The 20,591-nt window shown below is 44.7% G+C and overlaps 3 protein-coding genes and 2 pseudogenes across 3 annotated transcripts; 1 reads left to right on the top strand and 4 right to left on the bottom strand.

Annotated features, from left to right (window-relative positions):
• The first annotated feature begins 940 nt into the window (after positions 1-940).
• LOC127753132 (aspartokinase 2, chloroplastic-like) lies at positions 941-5,210 on the top strand. The gene is made up of 13 exons (XM_052278606.1): positions 941-1,424; positions 1,893-1,975; positions 2,059-2,099; positions 2,185-2,339; positions 2,698-2,847; positions 2,945-3,040; positions 3,194-3,310; positions 3,525-3,644; positions 3,744-3,836; positions 3,913-4,029; positions 4,484-4,600; positions 4,686-4,748; positions 4,834-5,210. Exons 1-13 carry the CDS (start codon positions 987-989, stop codon positions 4,954-4,956), a joined length of 1,713 nt encoding a protein of 570 aa, XP_052134566.1. The 5' UTR covers positions 941-986; the 3' UTR covers positions 4,957-5,210.
• Positions 5,211-5,680: 470 nt separating this feature from the next.
• LOC127753143 (uncharacterized) lies at positions 5,681-7,515 on the bottom strand. Its single transcript, XM_052278616.1, has one exon. The coding sequence runs from the start codon at positions 6,878-6,880 to the stop codon at positions 6,137-6,139; it is 744 nt and encodes a 247-aa protein (XP_052134576.1). The 5' UTR covers positions 6,881-7,515; the 3' UTR covers positions 5,681-6,136.
• On the bottom strand, positions 7,514-8,491 carry LOC127753154 (uncharacterized; annotated as a pseudogene).
• A 1,264-nt stretch (positions 8,492-9,755) lies between these two features.
• On the bottom strand, positions 9,756-10,843 carry LOC127759909 (uncharacterized; annotated as a pseudogene).
• A 3,928-nt stretch (positions 10,844-14,771) lies between these two features.
• LOC127772919 (auxin response factor 4) lies at positions 14,772-20,003 on the bottom strand. The gene is made up of 15 exons (XM_052298913.1): positions 19,772-20,003; positions 19,548-19,654; positions 19,343-19,438; positions 19,134-19,190; positions 18,855-19,016; positions 18,655-18,739; positions 18,311-18,401; positions 18,072-18,236; positions 17,809-17,928; positions 17,647-17,719; positions 17,399-17,567; positions 16,398-17,308; positions 15,793-15,983; positions 15,558-15,705; positions 14,772-15,291 (listed from the first exon to the last, which is right to left on the bottom strand). The coding sequence occupies exons 1-14, from the start codon at positions 19,821-19,823 to the stop codon at positions 15,558-15,560; spliced, it is 2,427 nt and encodes an 808-aa protein (XP_052154873.1). The 5' UTR covers positions 19,824-20,003; the 3' UTR covers positions 14,772-15,291.
• Positions 20,004-20,591: the final 588 nt, after the last annotated feature.

The following is a 20,591-nucleotide window of genomic DNA, read 5'->3' as shown; positions in this document are numbered from 1 at the left end:
TTAGGGATTTGGTTGGATTGGATTGGATTGGATTGGCTGCTTCCCTGTGCTGGTTCAGTGATCCCTGTCCCCCAACCTGGCAAAGCAGGATGCAGACATGCAGGTTGGAGCAGTTGTTGCCTCCTGCCATCAGCCTCCCGGACCAAATCCAGATTTGAAATGCAGCATTAACTTATGCTCAAAATCAGTAGAAAAATCATGTTCGGTCATAAATATTTCACGTTTTAAATAAGATTCAGTCAAACATTTTTAGAACTTTAACCATCAATAACTTTTCAAGTACGTACTTAGTTTAAATAGTTTAAAAACTAAAAAAAAAAATGGTATTTCAAGATTTTTCTTAAAAGTTAGTACACTATCATAGTAGTACCATAAACTTATTCCTTTCTCTTTCTTTTCTTTTGAAATCATATACTTATTATTCTTCTGTAAGATTGACCGAGTTTTGTTTTAAACATTAAATATTTATGACCAGACGGAGTATTTTCTTTTTCTCTTAGATCCCATTAGCAACGTGCCAATGTTAGCTCGAGAGATATTCGATAAGAAAAAGAATCAATGCTAAATTTCTAGTGAGCTTATAAGTTTATTATCACTCGTCAACTTCAGGATGTGTTCGGAAGGCAAGGTTTCCCCTCTTGACACGGAATCAAAGCAAGCGATCAGAGCGAGATTAATTAAATATTATTGAAAAATGGATTAATATGATTTTTTAAGTAACTTTCATATAGAAAACTTTTGTAAAAAAATATATATCGTTTAGCAGTTTAAAAAATATGCGCGTGGAAAATGATGGATTCGGTTAGGAAAGAAGGGGAAGAACACAAGGAGGGCCTCTCGCCGTTCTCCATCCATGCGAACTCTCGTAATTACGTTTTCCGCCTTTAGAGGCCTGTTACGTAAAACCTAAAAACCGCCTTCACGCTGCCCAGTACAGTGAGCTCCCTCTCCCTCTCTCACTCTACCAAACTGCAGAGGAGAGGAGAATGGCGATCGCTCTCCGATTCGCGGCCGCGCCGCTCCGCCTCCGCCTCGTCTCGCCGGCCCCTCCGGCGATCGGCGGCGCGGGAGATGGAGGACGAGGAGGAGGAGGAGGAGCAGCGCGTATCGGTGTCCTGGGCAGGGCTCGCTGCCGCCGCCGCCGCGGCGGAGGCGGGAGACTGGAGGTGGCGGCGGCGGCCGCCGATGACTCCGCTCGCTGTCGGGCCAAGGGAGTGGGCGCCGCCGCCGCCGCGGCGGAAACCCTAGGTGGGATCGAGGTGGGAGGTGGGGACCAGCTGAGCGTGGTGATGAAGTTCGGGGGGTCGTCGGTGTCGTCGGCGGCGAGGATGCGGGAGGTGGCGGGCCTCATTCTCGCCTTCCCCGAGGAGCGCCCCGTCGTCGTCCTCTCCGCCATGGGGAAGACCACCAATCTCCTCCTCCTCGTACTGTTTCCGCCTTCCAATTCCCCTCCTCCTCCTCTAGGCTATAGATATGCCTCTCTGTAATATGTGTCTGCTTTACCAAGTTTTTCCTGAATCCATGAGCTTCATTTCAATGTAATCACTGGGTAGTGTTAGATGAAGTGAATTTTGCACCTCTACTGCCATAATGATGATCGCAACTGACCAGGAATATGTGGACATTAGAGTTGCTAGGTGAAAGCTTCATTTCTAGCCATCATTTGCTATTGCAGTGTCTCAACATTGACTATATATATAGGCTCTCTGGACGATAGTACACAGTAGCTTTAGCTGTAAGTAAATGAAAATTTGGTTAACGACAAACCTTCCTTCAGAATTCATTGTTGCATTGTAGCCGAGATATTCGAGCGCAGAGCGACTTAAAGAATCTTTACTTGTTTAGCACTACTACTTTGAAGTCTTGAACACATGTTACTGTGATCCTTGTAGGCTGGTGAGAAGGCAGTGGGATGCGGCGTGATCCGTGTTTCGGAAATTGAAGAGTGGAATTTGATCAAAGATCTACACATTAAGTGAGTCTACTTTTCAAACAGTTTACTGGTCAAACTGTGTTTTCTAATTTCACTTGATGGCTTCTTCTTTGCTATCAATCCAGAACTGTGGAGGAACTTGCACTGCCAAGATCTGTAATACACAGTAACTCCACTACCATAATAACATCTTCTAGATTTCGTTCCATTAATGCAATAATCTTATGGCTCCCTGTGAATGGAACTCATAGCTATGCTGGATGAACTGGAGCAGCTCTTGAAAGGTATTGCAATGATGAAAGAGCTGACACTTCGGACCACTGACTACCTTGTTTCATTTGGGGAGTGCATGTCTACACGGATTTTTGCTGCTTATTTGAACAAAATCGGAGTAAAAGCACGGCAGGTACTTCTTTGCATATTCTTTGTCTATGCAGTGAACCATTGTTCTTCAGAGCATGTGATTTTATCAATCTGCATGAATTTGCAAGCATATAAGTATTTAATTACTATGCAAGGAAGTATTGAAAGTTTGGTGATAGCCTCTGAAACTGTTTTTTTTCCTCACATTTTCTAAACTCATGCCTGTTAGTTGTATCTCACTGTCTGTCTGTGTTTCACTTTTCGGTATTAGATCCTCCATTGCATCTGTGATTCCTTCCCCTAACGTTAGCAGCTTTCTAAATTCCCTGTAGATCAAATTTCAGCTATACGTGTTGTGAAATTTTGTTGGTTTTAAATTGTATTTGCCAATGCTTTTGCAGTTAGACGCATTTGATATTGGTTTCATAACAACAGACGATTTCGGAAACGCTGACATCTTGGAGGCAACTTATCCTGCTGTTGCTAAGAGATTACATGGAGACTGGATTCGTGATCCAGCGATACCTATTGTTACTGGGTTCCTTGGGAAGGTATTCTCACCAGAGGGTATTCATTATGAAGCAAACTATTAGTTCATTGTAATTGTTATTACCTTTTCTTTTAGAAGTCAATCGTCATCACTTGCAGGGCTGGAAATCAGGCGCTGTAACCACTTTAGGCCGAGGTGGCAGTGACTTGACTGCTACAACCATTGGTAAAGCCCTGGGGTTGAGAGAAATTCAGGTCCATGGTGAAGTCTAAATATAATTTTGCTCTTCACAAACAAAAATTAGAGCCTACAGTTTGCTATTTTAATTTGTTTATCATGCTGATTAGCTTAGTGGAGCAGAAAGTCACTACCTACTTTGTCTGAAAGCATACCACTGCCTGTCATAGGTATGGAAAGATGTTGATGGTGTACTGACCTGTGATCCAAATATCTACCCGAATGCAACCACTGTGCCATACTTAACATTTGAAGAGGCAGCAGAACTTGCTTATTTTGGTGCCCAGGTATGTATTCATTTGGAGCATGAATGGCTTACGCTCTTCACAGTTAGATGTAAATGAAAATATTTGTGCGAAGTGCAAACTGCAAAGTAAATGCTATATATGCAAAGTGCAAAGTGATAAGGGTTTGCTCACTATGTCAATTTAAGTTGCTCTTCACACGTTTAGAAAAGAGAACTTTTAGTTGATAGTAATGCATTGTTGTGCTCCATGATAGGTATTACATCCACAATCTATGAGACCTGCTAGAGAAGGTGATATACCAGTCAGGGTTAAGAATTCGTACAACCCTAAAGCTCCAGGCACCCTGATCACTAAACAAAGAAAGATGGATAAGGTCTGTAGCAGATTAATTAAAACATGTTCTCACATCAGTACCATTCAACTCTCGGGCCATGGATTTTATTTCTATTGTTTTTTATTTTTCTCTGGATAGGTTGTGCTAACTAGCATAGTGCTCAAGTCAAATGTCACTATGTTGGATATAGTAAGCACTCGGATGCTTGGTCAATTTGGTTTTCTGGCAAAGGTATGTTCAGCAATTGGTCCAGTAATTTTAATTCACATGTCATTATTCTGATCGCTCTCTGTATGCGTTTGAGAAGGTCTTCTCTATATTCGAAGATCTAGGGATATCTGTAGATTGTGTGGCTACTAGTGAAGTTAGTATTTCTGTGTCGCTTGATCCATCAAAGATCTGGAGCAGGGAACTTATTCAACAGGCAAGTGCACCTATCTACATGCAAAATCAAGTAGTTATAATACTGTATGCCGGTACTTCTGACCAAACTAGTACATTCTTTCAAGGTAAAACTAACTCTATATAATTGCAAAAAATGAGCTTATTATTTGTTTATATTGGCTGTTGCCTTATAAAAGATACTCCCTCAGTTTCTAGTTAGGTGTTGTTTTGGACATCAACACGGTCTCCAGTCCGCAACTTTGACCATTTTAGGTTCTAATTGCATGTTAGTGATAAATATGGAACTTACTATGGTATTTTGTGATGGTAAATGTTCATTAGTGCACTTGGACTGCTCATACTCTAAAGGTGGCATATATAGGTAGTAAAAATGTTAGCTTCCCCATAGTTTTGTGGCATGTAGCTATTCTCAGAATCATTCTGCTCTGATCATTGCCTTCTCAGTCTTGTTCGCTTTGTTGCCAAATTTCCAGGAACTTGACCATGTAGTTGAAGAGCTTGAGAAAATTGCAGTTGTCCATCTACTTCAGCAGAGGGCAATAATATCACTCATTGGAAACGTACGGCGATCATCTCTTATACTGGAAAAGGTATGATTTTCTGCGCATACCTAATTCTTTCCATAGGATAGCCGCAATACTCACACTGAACACACCTACACATCTGGTCTTGAAGGCCTTTCAAGTGTTGAGGAAAAGCGGGGTGAATGTCCAGATGATCTCGCAAGGTGCATCCAAGGTAGTCCTTGATAAGACTGTTCTCACACTTGACAACGCTGTATCCATGTCCTGGTTCCTGATATCAATGTTGCCGCCTTCAACAGGTTAACATGTCTCTGATTGTTCATGATAGCGAGGCAAAGCAGTGCATAAAGGCCCTCCACCAGGCGTTCTTCGAGGACGATGTCCTGACAGAAGTCGAGGAAGAAGCCCTTCACATGAGCTGATCAGCTTAGTCCGTACAACCCCAGAAAAACAAATATTGCAACCTGGAGCAGGTTTTCTAGCATCGCCTCCAGTTATTTTTTCACTCGTATGACCAGCATTCGATGTGTCGTTTCCTCGCTAGTTCAGGTGGTTTAGTTTGACATTTGGTAGCTCGATCTGTCTTTTACCAGGATGCAAAACGACTGGAGCATGCGTCACAAGTTCCTCGCTTGAATGTGCTTTCACTTTGGATCTAAAGTGCCTTAAAAGTATTAAAAAAAACTTGATCTAAAGTCTTAGTTTGCGTTCTCCTTTCTATGTCACAGCAAGACATGTCATCACTCATCTAACTAAGGCCTCTGGTTTAGTACTCAAAATTTTTTTCCCTAAAAACATCACATCGAATCTTTGGACACATGCATGGAGTATTAAATATTGATAAAAACAAAAACTAATTGTACAGTTTGCATGGAAATCGCGAGACGAATCTTTTAAGCCTAATTAGTCCATGATTAGCCATAAGTACTACAGTAATCCACATGTGCTAATGACGGCTTAATTAGGCTCAAAAGATTCTTCACGCGGTTTCTAGACAAGTTATGAAATTAATTTTTTTCATTCATGTACGAAAACCCGTTCTGACATCCGATCAAATATCTGATGTGACACCCAAAAATTTTCTTTTCGCAAACTAAACACACCCGTGCTACATTACAAACCACTGCAGAGGATACTACCAAAATACATCGAAGTATGAAATGGGCAGCACAGAAGAGCAGAATTTGTCCGACAAGATACTGAGTTGTCCCAGATGAAACATTTTATTCAGCACACTGTCCCGATGGTATCGCCACCATACCATCTCGATCTGTGAGGGATCATCTGGAGTTCCATTTCCCCACTGCTGCCATTGCCATTGCCATTTCCATGACAAGCACTCTGCATCACCTCCACACCGATCAAGACAGTAATGTTCCTCCCAATGAACTCATCATCAGAATCCCCTTTGGGAGCCTGATTGCGAAAGAACCTTGTGACGCAGAACTTGCCGGAACCCAGGTTGACAAGTTGAGGATCCCTGCATTGCTTCCATTCCTCCGGTGGTTCAAACTCCTTGCAAGTACCAACTAATTGTGGCTGCGAATCCATCGATGAGAGATCAGCAGCAGCCAGTTCATGGGTGCTTGAACAAATGCCAACCTAGAGCTTGACCTCAGGTACATATTCAACCTTGCCAATGAAGGGTAGCATCCATTTCCCCAGGTGACTCCATGTGAGGCTCCTCCTGTCCATACAATAGGTTCCAACACCTTTGACAGAGATGCAGATCTTCGAGCCATAATCAACCACAACATAAGATCTGATCTCCAGCCATCGGCCCAAGTATGTTCTGTCATAAACATACGGCGGTGGCGGGAGAAGCTGGCATGTCCATGATTTCATGATGCGACTTCCACGATAGTGGCAGTAGACGAACGCCTCGAACTGATTGGTTCCCGACACTCCAGCTCTGCTCATCTTATCCATGACGTAGAAGTTGCCGCCGTCGAATTCACCGGATTCTTCTTCAGGGCAGGGGATGAAGATGGAGATGGGCACCTGCTTGGGTCCGTGAAGACGAGGCAGCATAACCACGCGGCTCCTGTCTGCCTCGAAGAGAAAACAGCGTCCCGACTGGTCCGCACAGATCACCCTGCGATCAAGAAACGGCAGGCAATCCATCCTCCAATCTTCGCCGAAACCTGCTGCGAAGTTGAAGATGGGGCTTGGAAGTTGAATCCTGTTCTCCACTCTGATTATGGTGGATTTTGATCCGTTGAAGAAATTCGGTGGTGTGGCGTTGAAGAGATTGCAGTGGTGCATGAGGTCGATGCAGCGCAGAGATTTGGATACAGGGAAACGGTTGTCCATGATCAGGTTCAGAAACCTCCGGGAGAGGGCCATTGTTGGGGTGAACTTCAAAATCAATCAAAATTCGAGCTCATCAAATCAAAACCAAAATAAATCAAATCAAAATCAAAATAAACAGGAAAGATTCGTATTTGTTACTACCAAGAAGAAGGATGAAATTCGGTATTGTCGGAATCAACTTGGAAATTGAATTCGAGCTCTCATCAAAATCAAAATCAAGCAGGACAGATTTGTTCGTGAGGGGCTGAGGGCTCGTGACGGCGGAGGGGGACGAGGAGGTCTGATCAGTGGGCCGCGACTCTGGGCCTGGAGCCTGATGGGCTGCTGCGGCCTGGATAAGAAGGATGGCCCAGGTGGAGGGGGAGGATAGAAAGATGGAAAAAGTACACCGAAGGTCCCTCAACATGTCATCGAGTTACAAAATCGTCCCCCAACCACAAAAGATATATAGCATCCTCCAACTTACAAAAACCGTGCACTCTAGGTTTCTCGGTGGTTTTGACACGGTTTTGTCCTACGTGGAAACCGTGCACTCTAGGTTACTCGGTGGTTTTGACACGGTTTTGTCCTACGTGGCGGCTGAGTCAGTGTGAGACCTACGTGGGACCCACATGTCAGGATGCCATGTCAGCACCCTCTCTCTTCCCCTCCTTTCTCTCTCTCACCTCTCGTATCGTTGCCTCACCGCCGCCCTTGCCACGCTGCGCGCCCGCCATGGCCGCGCTCACCTTCAGTGAGCTCGGCGTAATCGGCGACGGTGCTGAGAAGCCCTCCTGGACGAGCGCGTCGACGCGAAACGGCTAGCCCAGGAACCACGCCGACGAGGTGTCCTTCTCCACGACGCGCAACGGGGACCGAAGCAGCGACGACGTCGTGGCGCTTGCACCCCACATCCTCCTCGGCGAGGGCACCGGAGCTGTTGTCATGGTGCATGCGGAACCGCGGGGAGGAGAAGATGTAGACACGGAACCGCGGGGAGAAGATGTAGACGCGGAACCGCGGCGACGTCGACGGCGACCGCTTCTCCTCGGAGCGGTCGTACTCGTCGAGCATGTGGGTCAGGTCCTCGTCGCAGGTGACGGAGACGAGCACGTCGAGATCCTCGGCGACGAGCTGGTACTTGATGGCCGCCACCTCCGTCCTGAACATCTCTTCCACCTTCTTCTTCAAATCTGCACGCGGCGAGAAGGGGATCGAGTGGGGCACGGCGAGGACGCGGGTCTCGCCGCCGATGTACTTGAGGGCGTCGTCGGACGGGCGGGGCATGATGTGGCCGGCGAAGCTGCAGAGTATCTTGATGCGGCTGCCGCCGCCGACGCAGGCTCCACCTCCGCCGCCGCTGCAGATGTTGGTCGGGTGACGCACGTGGGAGGCCGTCGCCATGCAGCTTGCGTGGCGCCGGTACAAGCACCGCAAGATGCTCGCGTTGCTCTCCTTCATCCGCCCGCGCAGGCCGCTGTCAGGTGGCCGCCCATCTTCGCCTGCCGGCGGCGCGCATGTAGCCGCTACTGGCGCGGGCGTAGAAGCCAGCGCCCGACGTTGAGGCCCTCCTGCTCTCGAGTCGTCGTCGTCGCCGCCGCCGCCTCGTCGCCCGTCGCCGGCCGCCGGACTCCCGCCTCCCCCACCGGCCTCCTCCCACCCGCCGGCTCCCCTGCCCAACTGATGAGGAGAAAAGTGAGAAAAGAAGAGGAGAGGGGAAGATAGTTGGAGAGGGGAGGGAAAGGAGAGGCTGACGTGTGGATTATTCCATGCTGACTCAGCCGCCATATAGAATAAAACCGGTGTCAAAACCACCGAATGACCTGGAATGCACGGTTTTTTAAGTTAGAGAATGTCATATATCTTGTTTTGTGGTTGAGGAACGATTTTGTAACTTGATGACAAGTTGAGGGATCTTCGGTATACTTTTTCCTAGAAAGAATGGGCTAGCTGGAGGGGTTTCGGCCCAATCAAATAGAGTTTGTAATTTTTGAAGGAATGATTCGAATATGAATGTAAAAAGATGTAATTCAAAATAATTTCTTTAGAGAATATTTCGGATTTGAAAATAATATTTGACAGATAGTTCATGGACTCTACGAGTGTGGGAGTTTTTATATTACTTTTGGAAATGGAAAATTCAAAGGGGTTTTATTTGGGTTTTGGGTGTAAAGAAAGAGTATTTGGATAGAAGAATAAATATTTGAATTTAGAGTAGAGCCTTTGGAATAAATACTTTAGAATTTCTATGGAGGCGGAAATTAAGGAATTTAGGTTATGAAAAATAAATAGAATGGAAAAAGGGATATGGCTAAAAGAACAAGTGTTAGCCAAAAGAAAATAAATCGGGATGTTTATAAAATTTGGGAAGGTGTTAAATGGAAGATCTAACTAGATGGTATAGATGTCTGAATTCAGAATATTTGTAAGAAAAGGATTTAAAAGGAATTTAAATAAAGAGATCTAGAAGGGGTTGTTTAAGAATTTAGGTTAAGGGGTGTCATAGATGTAGGAACTTTGAAATTTATTATGTGTAGGTAGGATAAAAAAATATAGGTCATAGGAATTAATTAGGAAAATAAGATGTGCTAATATAATAGGTTTTAGCGAAATAAATTGAGTTTTTATAGCATTGCAAAGAAATTTAAATAGGAGAATTTGAATCGGAAACAAAACTCAATGAAATTTAGGCGAGATATAACAAATAGGAAAATAAAAGCTTTCTATCAGTTAGTTTCGTAACAGTCACAAAAGTTATTAACTTGATTATTGTTTACCAAACAAAACTAAACATCATATCAATATCTCATGGATAAATAACTTTAGTAATTGTCACAAAAGTTACGAAAGATACCAAATCTCTTTTACAGCCCTAGACCAAAAATTACATAATGCTAACAGATAGAGTTGAACGCAAGATCCAAATTATTCAGAACACTCTCTCGATCGCACCGCTGGCAAGTTTAGACTCATACTTGATCATCCGGAGCTGGACTTCCCCCATGCTGCCATTTGCATCACCACTAGCATCATCCGGCACAACATCCACACCAGTCAAGACAACAAAGGGATCATCAATTATTTGATCACGATAGTAGCCCGCAAAATGCCGAGTGTAGAAGAACCTTACGATGCAGAACCTGCCGGAGCCCACGCTGACAAGGTGAGAGCTCCATCCAAGCTCTCACTAGCTCTGGCCTCTGGAAGCAGTCATCCATGGCGGAGAGATCAGCAGCAGCCAAGTGATTGGTCTTGTCAGAGAGGCCAAACCATAGCTTCAGCTCAGGTACATACTCAACATTGCCATAGAATGGCAATGTCCACTGACCTACATGCCTCCAAGTATGCTTCACTGTGTCCATGCAGTAAGTGCCAGCACCCTCCACCGAAATGCAGATCTCAGATCCACCACTGACCACCACGTACAAGTTGATCGTGGTGCGTGTGTTGGAGAATTTGGGGTCTCTGACGAAAGGCGGTAGAGGTAGAGGTTTGCAGGTGGACGAAACACTGCGGACAGAGCTCGGCGTTCGGTAGAAAACAGCCTCGAACTGATCGCTGTGCGACGGTGAACTTCTCGGCGACTCCGGTTTAACGACCCTCTCCATGATGAAGAGGGTGCCATCACCATCATCATCATAAACATTGGTGCTGGGAACGAATAGGGAGATGGGGCATCCCTTGGGGTGACAGAGGTCAGGCATAGTAACAATGTTGCGCCTGTCTTCGTCGAAGATCAAACAACATTCATCCTGGTCAATGCAGAGCACCTCACGACCTCTTAGCGGGAAGCAGCTGATTTCCCAGTGATGGGCCACACTTGAAGCTTGGAAGTTGAACATTGGGCTTGGAAGTTGGATCCAATCCATGCTGCCGCTTATGGCTGCGGAGGCATCAGCCGCGACGACAACTTTGGAATCTGACCTGTTGAAGAAATTCTGGAGCGTGAGGTCGATGCAGCGCAGCGATTTGGATCCAGGGAAGCGGTTGTCCACGATCAGATTCAAAAACCTCCGCGAGAGGGCCATTGTACTCTTGTCGGAGTGTAACTTCAAAATCAATCGAAATTCGAGCTAATCAGAATCAAAAACTAAACAGGAAAGATCTTTTTTACCAACAAGGAGGATGAAATCGTCAAAATCAAAAAAAACAGGAAAGATTCGTATTTGTTTACCGAGGGAGGAAGGAACGGCGGCATCCGCGAGACTTGGTAGGGTTAGGTCTTGGCAAGCCTGATTCAGGCTGCCATTTGGGCCCATTTCTCGGCCCATAATAATACTTGAGTAAAAAAGGAAAATTGCGGCAGAAAAGACATGTAGTACATCGTCATGAACTTCAGAGAAAACCTGAGACTTTGCTTTCAACATCTTTTGATTTGAACTCTGTTGAGCTTGCTGACCGCTTTTCTCATTCTGAGTCGCCGTTCCAGCTGTACTTTTACTACTTACTGATACTAGTAGTGCAATCAGTTTGTGCAGGTTGCAACTGATTCAATGATGATGGAGTTTGTAGCATAGGCTCATGTTTTTTGCAGCCATCGGGGAGCTCAAGTGATTGTTACAACTTACAAGCATTGGTTGTATCAACTTACAAAAGATAATCCCTCAGTTTCTAGGAGTATATTGCATCCAAGGTAGTCCTTGATAAGACTCTTCTCACACTTGAAAATTGTTGCATCCTTCTAGCATCGCCTCCAGTTTATCACTTCACTCGCATGACCAGCATTCGATGCTTAGGCGTTGACTCTCTCTCATTCAGTTGGTTTAGTTTGATGTTTGGTACATTGATCTGTCTTTACTCTTCTGGTTCTGGCAAGTAAGTACTCAGGATGCAAGCAACTGGAGCTTGCATGACAACTGCCTCGCCTGAACTTGTTTAAGATCAATGGCACTGAAATTTGAAGCTAGCAATACAATTGTGTTCTGTTCTGTGTAACACTTGATTCCTTTGGAATATACTGTAGGAATTTTGCAGGACTTTCACATGAACTACAAGAGTTCCTGATATGTTTCAGAAGATGTCTCACCGTATGCGCATCCTAAAGTGGAGTAGTAATGACAGCGTGATAGACGGCATCGAAAACGATTCGATGCTTGCTGCTGCTGTTCGTCCGTGCAGAACTAAAGTGTTTTTGTCAAAGATGCTATGTGAGAGATGATGATGACGACTCGATGAGTTATTAGGAGCATTGGTCACGTTGGATTGTCAACGAAGCATTAGTACTCACTAGCATTTCGATTCAAAACTAGTAACAGTAGTTACCATAACAGACTATAAGAGCAAGGCTAATAATACAACCGACCTGCTGGCTATAAGGTTCTTTATAGACTTTTCTCAACCTACCCATATAATAGTTAGCTCTTCACAATTAATACAGGGTCCACTTGTCTCTCTCAAAGAGTTTCTTGGTTCTTGTATCCAAGCCGGCTGTTAGTTTACAGCCCGCTTCTCCTCTCTCTCCTCTCTTCTTTCCTCCAACTCAGCATTTAGCCGGCTTATAGCCTACTATTATACTTGCTCTAAATCAGCTATAAACATTTTTTTCTTTTACATGAAGCTATAAAAAAAACAAGAGTAGTGGGCTACATATTTATAATCAGCTATAGCATGGACTTTAAGACATAATGTGTGTATGATAGATGTCACCAGATATTAATAGTGTACTACTAGTATAAATAACTAATGTACGAACTGACTATATATATATATATATATATATATATATATATATATATATATATATATATATATATGATATGAAGTTAGTAATTTGATGTATTAGTATTGAACTTGTTCGGGCATCACCAATGTATATGGCAAAGTGATCCATATAAATGGAATCCACATAAATAGTTTATCCATATGGCAATGTCCACAATGTATATAGATACAAGGTATCATTAGGAGAAGAGAGATGAGTAGAGATAGATAATATAATTTATTCCATATGGGTAGTCCATATGCATATGGGTATCTTTTGCTATTTTTTCTATATAGACTAGTTGCACAATGATAATAGGTGGCTGAATAGAATATTCTATTGCTTATGGACTACTTTTACACTATACTGTGGATGTCCTTCTAAAGAGGAGTCGAGAAGACTTGGACTTTGATTCGGAGATCACTGATTCATCGATCCAGGCCATGGTCGTACAACAAATGGCACAGAGGAGGTAGTGAATTAGTGATGCAAATGTAGGAGTAGCATGAGAAAAACGAGACGAGTGAGAGTCCGAGAGACAGAGAATCGCGTGGGGCCCTGGCTGCTGGCTGCTGGCCACGAGTAAAGCAGAGGCCTTGTCGCCACGCGCTTGGACTCGCCCGCCTGCGTGGACTCGATCCTGTCAGGCCCAACCGAGATGGGCCCCCCACCTCGCTTTCAGTGGCCCCGCCTTGTCAGTGCCACTGCCACCACGAGCGGGCCGGCCCAGCATGTGCTACGCCTGCTATGCGAAGTAGGACGGGCCCACCTGCCAGTGCCGTGCAAGCCCCGTTCTTTTCTTCAACTAAACTTCAGCTCCTTCCGTTGACACGGTTTTCAAATTTAACGCACGGTTCTTTTAAAAAATATATATAAGTTTTTTTCAAAAAAATCAAATAAATTTATTTCTAAGATTTGTACTCCCTCCATTCCAAATTGATTTACATATTTCATAGGTACACCAAGACCAAGAAAAACTAATAACTCTCTCATACTATATTTACTTTAGCAACAAACTCAATGCATGCACTATTCCCACTATTTCTTAGTCAATAGCAAATCAAGATATTGCATGTGGGTTATAAATACTTGTGTGCATGGATGCATGTATTAATGTCCATTTACTCCAATGCACAAATAACGAATAGACTTAATAAATGAACACAAATATGTAAATATGTAGATCGTTTAGAAATAACCTCAAAAAAAATATTATATGTAGATCAATTTTCAATTTGGAATGGATGAAGTAATAATTAATACTCAATTATTTGTATGCTGAGGCTCAGCACCGGCGTTGGACTCGGTGGCCGTCGGCGTCGGCTCGTGTTGATCGCATCTCATCTTCCCCGTGACGACCTCCCGATGCAGTCAATTACTCGGTCAAAGTCGACTTCTTCAGTGCTCCCCCACAGGAAGGGATAGAGGGATTGATTGATCCATTCATTCTCCTCTCTCCATCGATGGGAAAGCCGGTCGACGAGTGATCAAGTCCTCGCAACACAAATATCGCAACAAAATGTCCCAGGTAAGCACTGCAGCAATAGCAGTGGTACTAGCTACTGTAGCGCAGTATTGAGAGCACACTAGTGGAGGCAGCTTTCTGGAGTACTCCCTCCATCTGGAAAAAAAAACAAATCTAAAACTAAATATTTTCTGAAAAAAAAACGATTCTAGAACTAGATATGACACATCCTAGTATTAGATTCGTTGTAATAGAATGTGTCATATTCAGTACTAAGTTTTTTTTTATGAGACTTTTTATGGGACGGAGAGAGCACTATCTTCCTCCGTTCCTGCCATTCTCTCTAGTCAACGAAACACACGAGCACCGAAAGTGACACAAGGGGGTTGCAGCATATGCCATGCCAATACTACTATTCCCCTTTTATTTCCTGTTCCCTTGGTTTGCACTGCAAGACCGCACCACTCAAATCTTCCTCATCAGCTAGTACCTACCGTAGGAATCAACAAGAAGAGAAGATGATGATAAGGGAGAGGAGGCAAAGTGGGCGCCCACCAGCACTCACGACGCGGCCATCCAATTCCAACCAAGTCTTGTTTGTTCCAACACCCCCAACACACGGCCGCGTCCCCATCCCCATCCCCCGACCACGCAATCAATTGCTGCCAAATCACCAATCGATTACTGGACGAGCATATACAACAAAACAATGATCTCTCAGCTTTCTGCTTTTCCACACCAACGTTGCCAAATTAAACACGTTGCAGCATGCCTTCATCTATATCCATCTATGATACATTCATTGATAAATATTTATATCAAAGATCAGACAATACATACGCCATTTGTTCGTTCGTTCGATCGCCATTCTTTTTTATCTCGAGCTACAGAGCTTACACAAATTTATCCGGGGGAATAGGCTGCTGGTTAATACAAGGTAGGGGGTAACTCTACTACTACTGCTCTACTTCTGGCTGGGTGGCTGGCTACGTAGATAAATATTTACATCAGAGAGTTGGGAGGAGTTGAGAGGGGCAATAGCAATAATGATAAATCTTGGCCCTAAATCTTTCTGCCAAGAGAAGAAAAAGGAACAAAAGGATAAACAATAGGCAGTCTAGATCTCATACTAGCTAAAGCCATAGGGTTTGCATTGCATCAGCCATCAGATAAGCAAAAGGGGGGGCAGGGGTGATCACCAACACATCAGGGGGTTTACTTGACTGGGACCCGCAGAATGGCATCTCTCTCTCAAGACTCCATGCGATCTACCTCTTGTATCATCTCGCTTCACTGAACCTGCACAAACGCCAAAAACAGCAACTGAAAGGTGAATCGCTTTCGGTGCAAGCTCTTCATAGCAAACAACAATATCACGTGACCATGCTTGCAGATCAAGAATAAGTAAAAGCCAGGCAGAGGCAATGGAAAGAGAATAAAAGTTCACAGAAACCGAATTTTACTATCCTACGGCTACACTTCCAATCTACGACTTCCTTTCTTGTTTTCAAGTTTTATCGACAATTGAATAAATTAATCCAGATAAGGCAATTTAGCAGGCATACCTAGTTATCTGATTTGTTGGGCATCGGCAGATGACCTTTCTCATTTTCTGAAGAGTCATCTTTCCTTGGGGCATTTGATTTCGAATTCATCTTCTGGACCTCCTCCTTGGTGTAAATATAAATCTTCCGCACAATGCTGCAGAATTCTCTGCTCATAAAATGAACCAGCTAGAATCAGTATTAGGAAGGAAAGCTTAACAAAACATCAAGCAGGTACCCAAGATAGAAGCCTTACTCCCATGGGTCGTCTCCAACAAGCATCATATCACCCTCATTATCAGTATAAACAATTTGCCAGTTTTTGTTTGAAGACACCAATTCACCATCGAATTCAAACATCTTGTCTAGCTCAGCTTTGAGTTCATCATAGTTACTGAACTTTGAAAGATCCACAGATCTGCCAAGTGCAACGCCTTGCTTATGGACCTGCATGAAGAATCAATGACATAATGTTATTACATAGTGCAGACCAATAGTCAAACTTGACACACTCATGCTGCACTGAATAATATTGCTCATGATTTTTTTTTTGGGACAAGAAATAGCAAAATTGGGTTTACCATACCACAAAGGGGATAAAACTGAGATTTTGCAAGAAATTTGCAAAACGAGAACTTCAGCATGTCAACTACAAGAAGAAAAAACTTCATGTGCTGAATAAAAGAACAATATGTGCTTTAACACCACCAGAATCAATTCACTCTGATATGACTGGATAGTTTGTTCTCAACAGCTAGCATAATCTAGACAACAAACAATCAGTAATTCTTAAGTAAAAGAAAATTGTGCAACAGAAAAGACATGTACATTGTCATGACCATCAAGAAAACAATACTATACCTTTGTACAACTCCTCGTCGAAGCAACCTGAGTCTTGCTTTGAACATCTTTTGAACTCTGTTGAGCTTGCTGACCGCTTTTCTCATTCTCAGTCGCCGTTCCAGCTGTGCTTACTGATACCTCAGGAATGCAATCAGTTTGTACAGGTTGCAACTGATTCAATGATGATGGAGTTTGAAGCATAGGCTCATGTGTTGCAGCCATCGGGGAGCTCAAGTGATTGTTAGGAGCATTGGTTGTATCAACTTTAAACCCAAAAATCTTAAACCCACTGCCTTCTGTTTTTTCCAACTCAACTGGAGCTATTGATGCATGCGGTCTAATCACTCTTGGCTGTTCAGGTCGGGCAAATGACTGATTTAACCAACTTGATGAGTTCTGTTCGAATCTGAAATTCTGTGGTTGGTCTCTCGAATTACCATACACACTACTCTGGCCATTCCAGAAATGTAACTCCTTACTGTCTGTGTGCATCTGTGTGCTTGATTCAACAGTTAGGGAAGGCTGTGGAGATACATAGTAGTATGGGTCAGAGAAGTGCCGAGCAGAACCTTGATCCTGAAACTGGTTCTTGAAAGAAGTAAGACGGTTAGGAGCCTCATCAAAATTCTGCATAAAGAAGCCTGGGGAATCACCAAAAGATTGAGAGCCAGAACGGACATCCTTAAAGTCAGTTTCACGCCTTCCCAACTGCATCCAATTATCCATAGGGGGTCTCTGCTGAAATGTCAAGGGGTGGGCTTTTGCAGCATTTGGGGATGGAGACCACATCATTGGCTTATGAGCAGTGACATCAGAGTCATTACTCTCAGTAAGGTTGCTCCTCAAGGTCATTTGTTCTTGACCTTGCAAGACCGTACTGTTTTGACTTCGTTGTGCTTGAGAAGGATCAGTGTCAACCTTAGTAGCAGCTGCAAATGGCACCAACAGTTTTCAGAGGATTAATTGAACACGCATTATCATCACCCTTCCTCTTAAGATCTATAAGATTGTGTAGTTACCTTCTTTCGTAAGAATAGGAGATTCAGGAGATGCTGGAGGAGCATTTGGCCTAGGTCTTTTAACCCTAGAAAGAGGAAGGGGGTTAACAGGAGGTGATGAAGCAGGCTCTATTTTCCAAGGAGAGACTCTATCTGGCCGCGGAATAGTTGATGGTTCATCCCACCGCACCTACATTATTGAAAAACTCCTCCCATCAATACATAACTTCTCCAGCCACATAAAATGCCAGTAGTAAACAAGAACCTACCTTCAGGGATCTCCAACTTGATTCAGGCCACACTGGGTCGAGATTCTCACTGCCAATTATAGTACCAGTAAACCTACATAATGGAAATAAGTTTAATCAAGCAATCACTTGGAATAATCCACATAAAACCATATTAACATAGAATATCAAGACAACAGATACCTCTGCTCTGGTGCCTCTTCTCCTTCAAACCTCATCCTGAACCTCATCCCAACAGAGTAATTGTTTTTGACGGACTCCATATACTGATCATATGGTATAATGAACTCTGAAGGGCTCGTCCTATCATCATCATTCAGAGAAGTTTAATTAGATGGGATCACAGTAGCAAGAACAGCTTCGATATGTTACAGATCATGCAACTATGCAAGAATAGCCTAACAGCCAGATAAAACAATAGATTTGTAGTGGACATCTCAACATACCTAGGTTTGTAGTAGACGGTGAACATACTCTTCGTGTTGATAGCATGCCATGCAGTAGCAAGGACTCCCAGGTGCATGCTTTGGCTAGATATGACTGAAGAAGGCACATTGGACAGCTGCCTCATAGCTCGTCTAACACCAACACGGAGTTCACCATTCTCTCCTCTGCGTAGAGCACAACAAAGTTAACACTTGATCAAGGAATTGAAATGCTGGGCAGAGAGGGTACCACAACAGACCTGAGGAAAATGAAAGCATCCCCAGCAACAAGCCTTTTGGAACTGACAAACACACTCCAACCACTCTGAAGGAGATGCCTCCTCGGTTGCCCTGATGATATTCAACAGCAATAACACAATAATCATCATCATCGTCAACATCAAGTACAGAAAGAAAAAACTTTTGCGATTCATTGAAAGATTTGATGTGTAACATTGCCAGAAATGCTTGAATGGTACAGTGGTCTAATCAATTGACAAAGAACTAACAGCAATTACAACTAGTGGTCTGCAGAGCCGCAGGTGTATGCAAGACGGTGTAAAAATGGCATGAACCATGGTAAGCAAAGGGGCACACAACTTACCGCGAAAGATGTGACGGAAGCGCCAGTCCATGCTGTGCAGATCCTTGGCCACGAGCTCCTGTGTGGGTGGCGACTGGGTCATATCCTGACAAGCAAGCAGATCAGGTCAGCTAGTAGCACAGATCAATTACAACTTAAACACACTTCAAATGAAGAACATTAATAGGATCATCTACTCCAGGGTTAAAAGACACACATACCAGGGGAGGGAGGCACTCATCAGCGTGGCGGCGGAGTACAGAGAAGCCGCCGTGCGTGCTGGTGTCAGACGCGGTGAGCGTCTTGCAGAAGGACCTCACCGGCGGCCTTGCCTGCACAGGGCCGGACGTAGGAGTCGTCTTCTCCACCGCCATCTCATTTTGCTGCAGGAACAAACAGGGAAAGAAATTAAACAAATTCAAACAGAGAAAGAAATTAAACAACTTCACCGAGACGGCAAAAATTACTCATCCTCCGAAGAATTCACGCGGGAAATTTACCTCGGGCTCCGGCATGAGCATGACCTGCGCGTAGACCTCGTCGGTGTCTTGCTCCGCCTACAAAATTCCCCAACAAAAAAAAAATAACAAAGCAACAGAGTCAAAATCGAAGCAGAACAAACAAACAAACAGATGAAGCAGAGAGGGGTCGCGTCGGTGAGCTCCGGAATTGAAGAGCAAGCAAATCAAAGGGGAAGTAGGAAGCACACCTTGAGCTCGACGTTGAGGACACGGCAAAGCAGCTTGGAGGGCAGATCGTAGAGGCGCATCTGGCTGTCGGCAACCTGGTTCATGGACGCCTCGACCTGCAGCAACCCAGCACAATCAATCAAATCAAAAAACCAAAATCAGCGCTCGAAAAAGCAACCTCTCAAGCCGAAAATTGCCGAATCAGAAGGGGAAGCTTCACCCCACCTGCTCGATGTGCCCCTGCGGGAAGTAGAAGACGAGGTCGCCCACCCGCGGCACGGTGACGAGCGGCCCCGCGCAGGCGTGCCACAGCTCGTCGTAGAGCGGATCCCCTGCACCACCACCAAAACCATCAACAACCTCGAAACCCAACCCCAACGAAGCTCGCAAGCGAGGAGAGCTGTGTTGACCAGATCTGACCGCGCGGGGCGGGTCGCGCGCGCGCGTACCTGTGGAGGAGCCCTGCGGCGGGGGAGGGGGAGCCATGGCGGCCGGCGGCATCTCGGATCGGGGCGGCGGCGGCGCGGAAACCCTAGCGGAGACGGAGGAGGAAGAGGAGGAGGCAGCGAGGAAGGCAAGGAAAGGGAGGTGGGGAATACTAGACGAGCAAGCAGTAGAAATGTTTTTGTGGAGAGGAGAAGAGGAGAGAAAGAGGAGGGGGGATGGGGTAGCCGGATTGGTGGTGGTCTCTTTGTAGGGAGTACACCAAAAAACCACACGCTAAAACATTAGTATTAAAAAGAAGTTAAACCAATTAAATAAATCAAGAGAAATAAACCGGGCCGCGGCGTGTGGCTGTGAACCGAACCGGGCCGGTTTGGTTCGTGGTGGGCCCTGTCCGCGTGGGTGCGGGCTGTCTGGCTGGCTGACCAGGCTGCAGCGGCAGCGGGCGCAGCGGGGTGGTGGGTGCAGTGGATGCAGCACCGTCTCTCGCCTCACACCCTCACCTACGGACAGCTTTTCTTTTTTTCTTTTTTTTTTTCTTTTTTTGCTTGGACGATGCCCCATTGCTTCGCGCACCTACTGCTATGCGTGCTACGTGCACACACGCTGCTCCCCTTGCTGGAGTATATAGGATATTTTCTTTTTCTTTTACTACTATCTTGTCTCTCTTCTCTGTTGCGTAACACACGGGCAAGCAGTGGTGTGTCACCCTAACATGTATGCCACAGGAGGAGATAAGTGATACTAGTATGCTGAGATCAAGTTAACAAGGACTTATTCACCGAATCAACCATACGAAAATTTAAGCACATTTTAGTGTTGGTT

This window comes from Oryza glaberrima, chromosome 1 (assembly GCF_000147395.1).
Source record: "Oryza glaberrima chromosome 1, OglaRS2, whole genome shotgun sequence".
In the NCBI taxonomy this organism is placed as follows: Eukaryota; Viridiplantae; Streptophyta; class Magnoliopsida; order Poales; family Poaceae; genus Oryza; species Oryza glaberrima.
The sequence above is the reverse complement of the archived record's forward strand: the minus strand, read 5'-3'. Positions and strand labels throughout refer to the sequence as shown.

Excerpts from the sequence above, each read along its gene's own strand:
- LOC127772919 (XM_052298913.1), bottom strand. The coding sequence starts at position 19,823 with ATGCCGCCGGCCGCCATGGCTCCCCCTCCCCCGCCGCAGGGCTCCTCC. Across the intron at positions 18,237-18,310 it reads GATGCTTTCATTTTCCTCAG|AGGAGAGAATGGTGAACTCC; the intron begins GTCTGTTGTGGT and ends TGCTCTACGCAG. Across the intron at positions 15,706-15,792 it reads GTTGGAGACGACCCATGGGA|AGAATTCTGCAGCATTGTGC; the intron begins GTAAGGCTTCTA and ends TTTTATGAGCAG.
- LOC127753132 (XM_052278606.1), top strand. The coding sequence starts at position 987 with ATGGCGATCGCTCTCCGATTCGCGGCCGCGCCGCTCCGCCTCCGCCTC. Across the intron at positions 3,311-3,524 it reads TTGCTTATTTTGGTGCCCAG|GTATTACATCCACAATCTAT; the intron begins GTATGTATTCAT and ends GCTCCATGATAG. Across the intron at positions 4,749-4,833 it reads TCTCGCAAGGTGCATCCAAG|GTTAACATGTCTCTGATTGT; the intron begins GTAGTCCTTGAT and ends CGCCTTCAACAG.
- LOC127753143 (XM_052278616.1), bottom strand. The coding sequence starts at position 6,880 with ATGGCCCTCTCCCGGAGGTTTCTGAACCTGATCATGGACAACCGTTTC.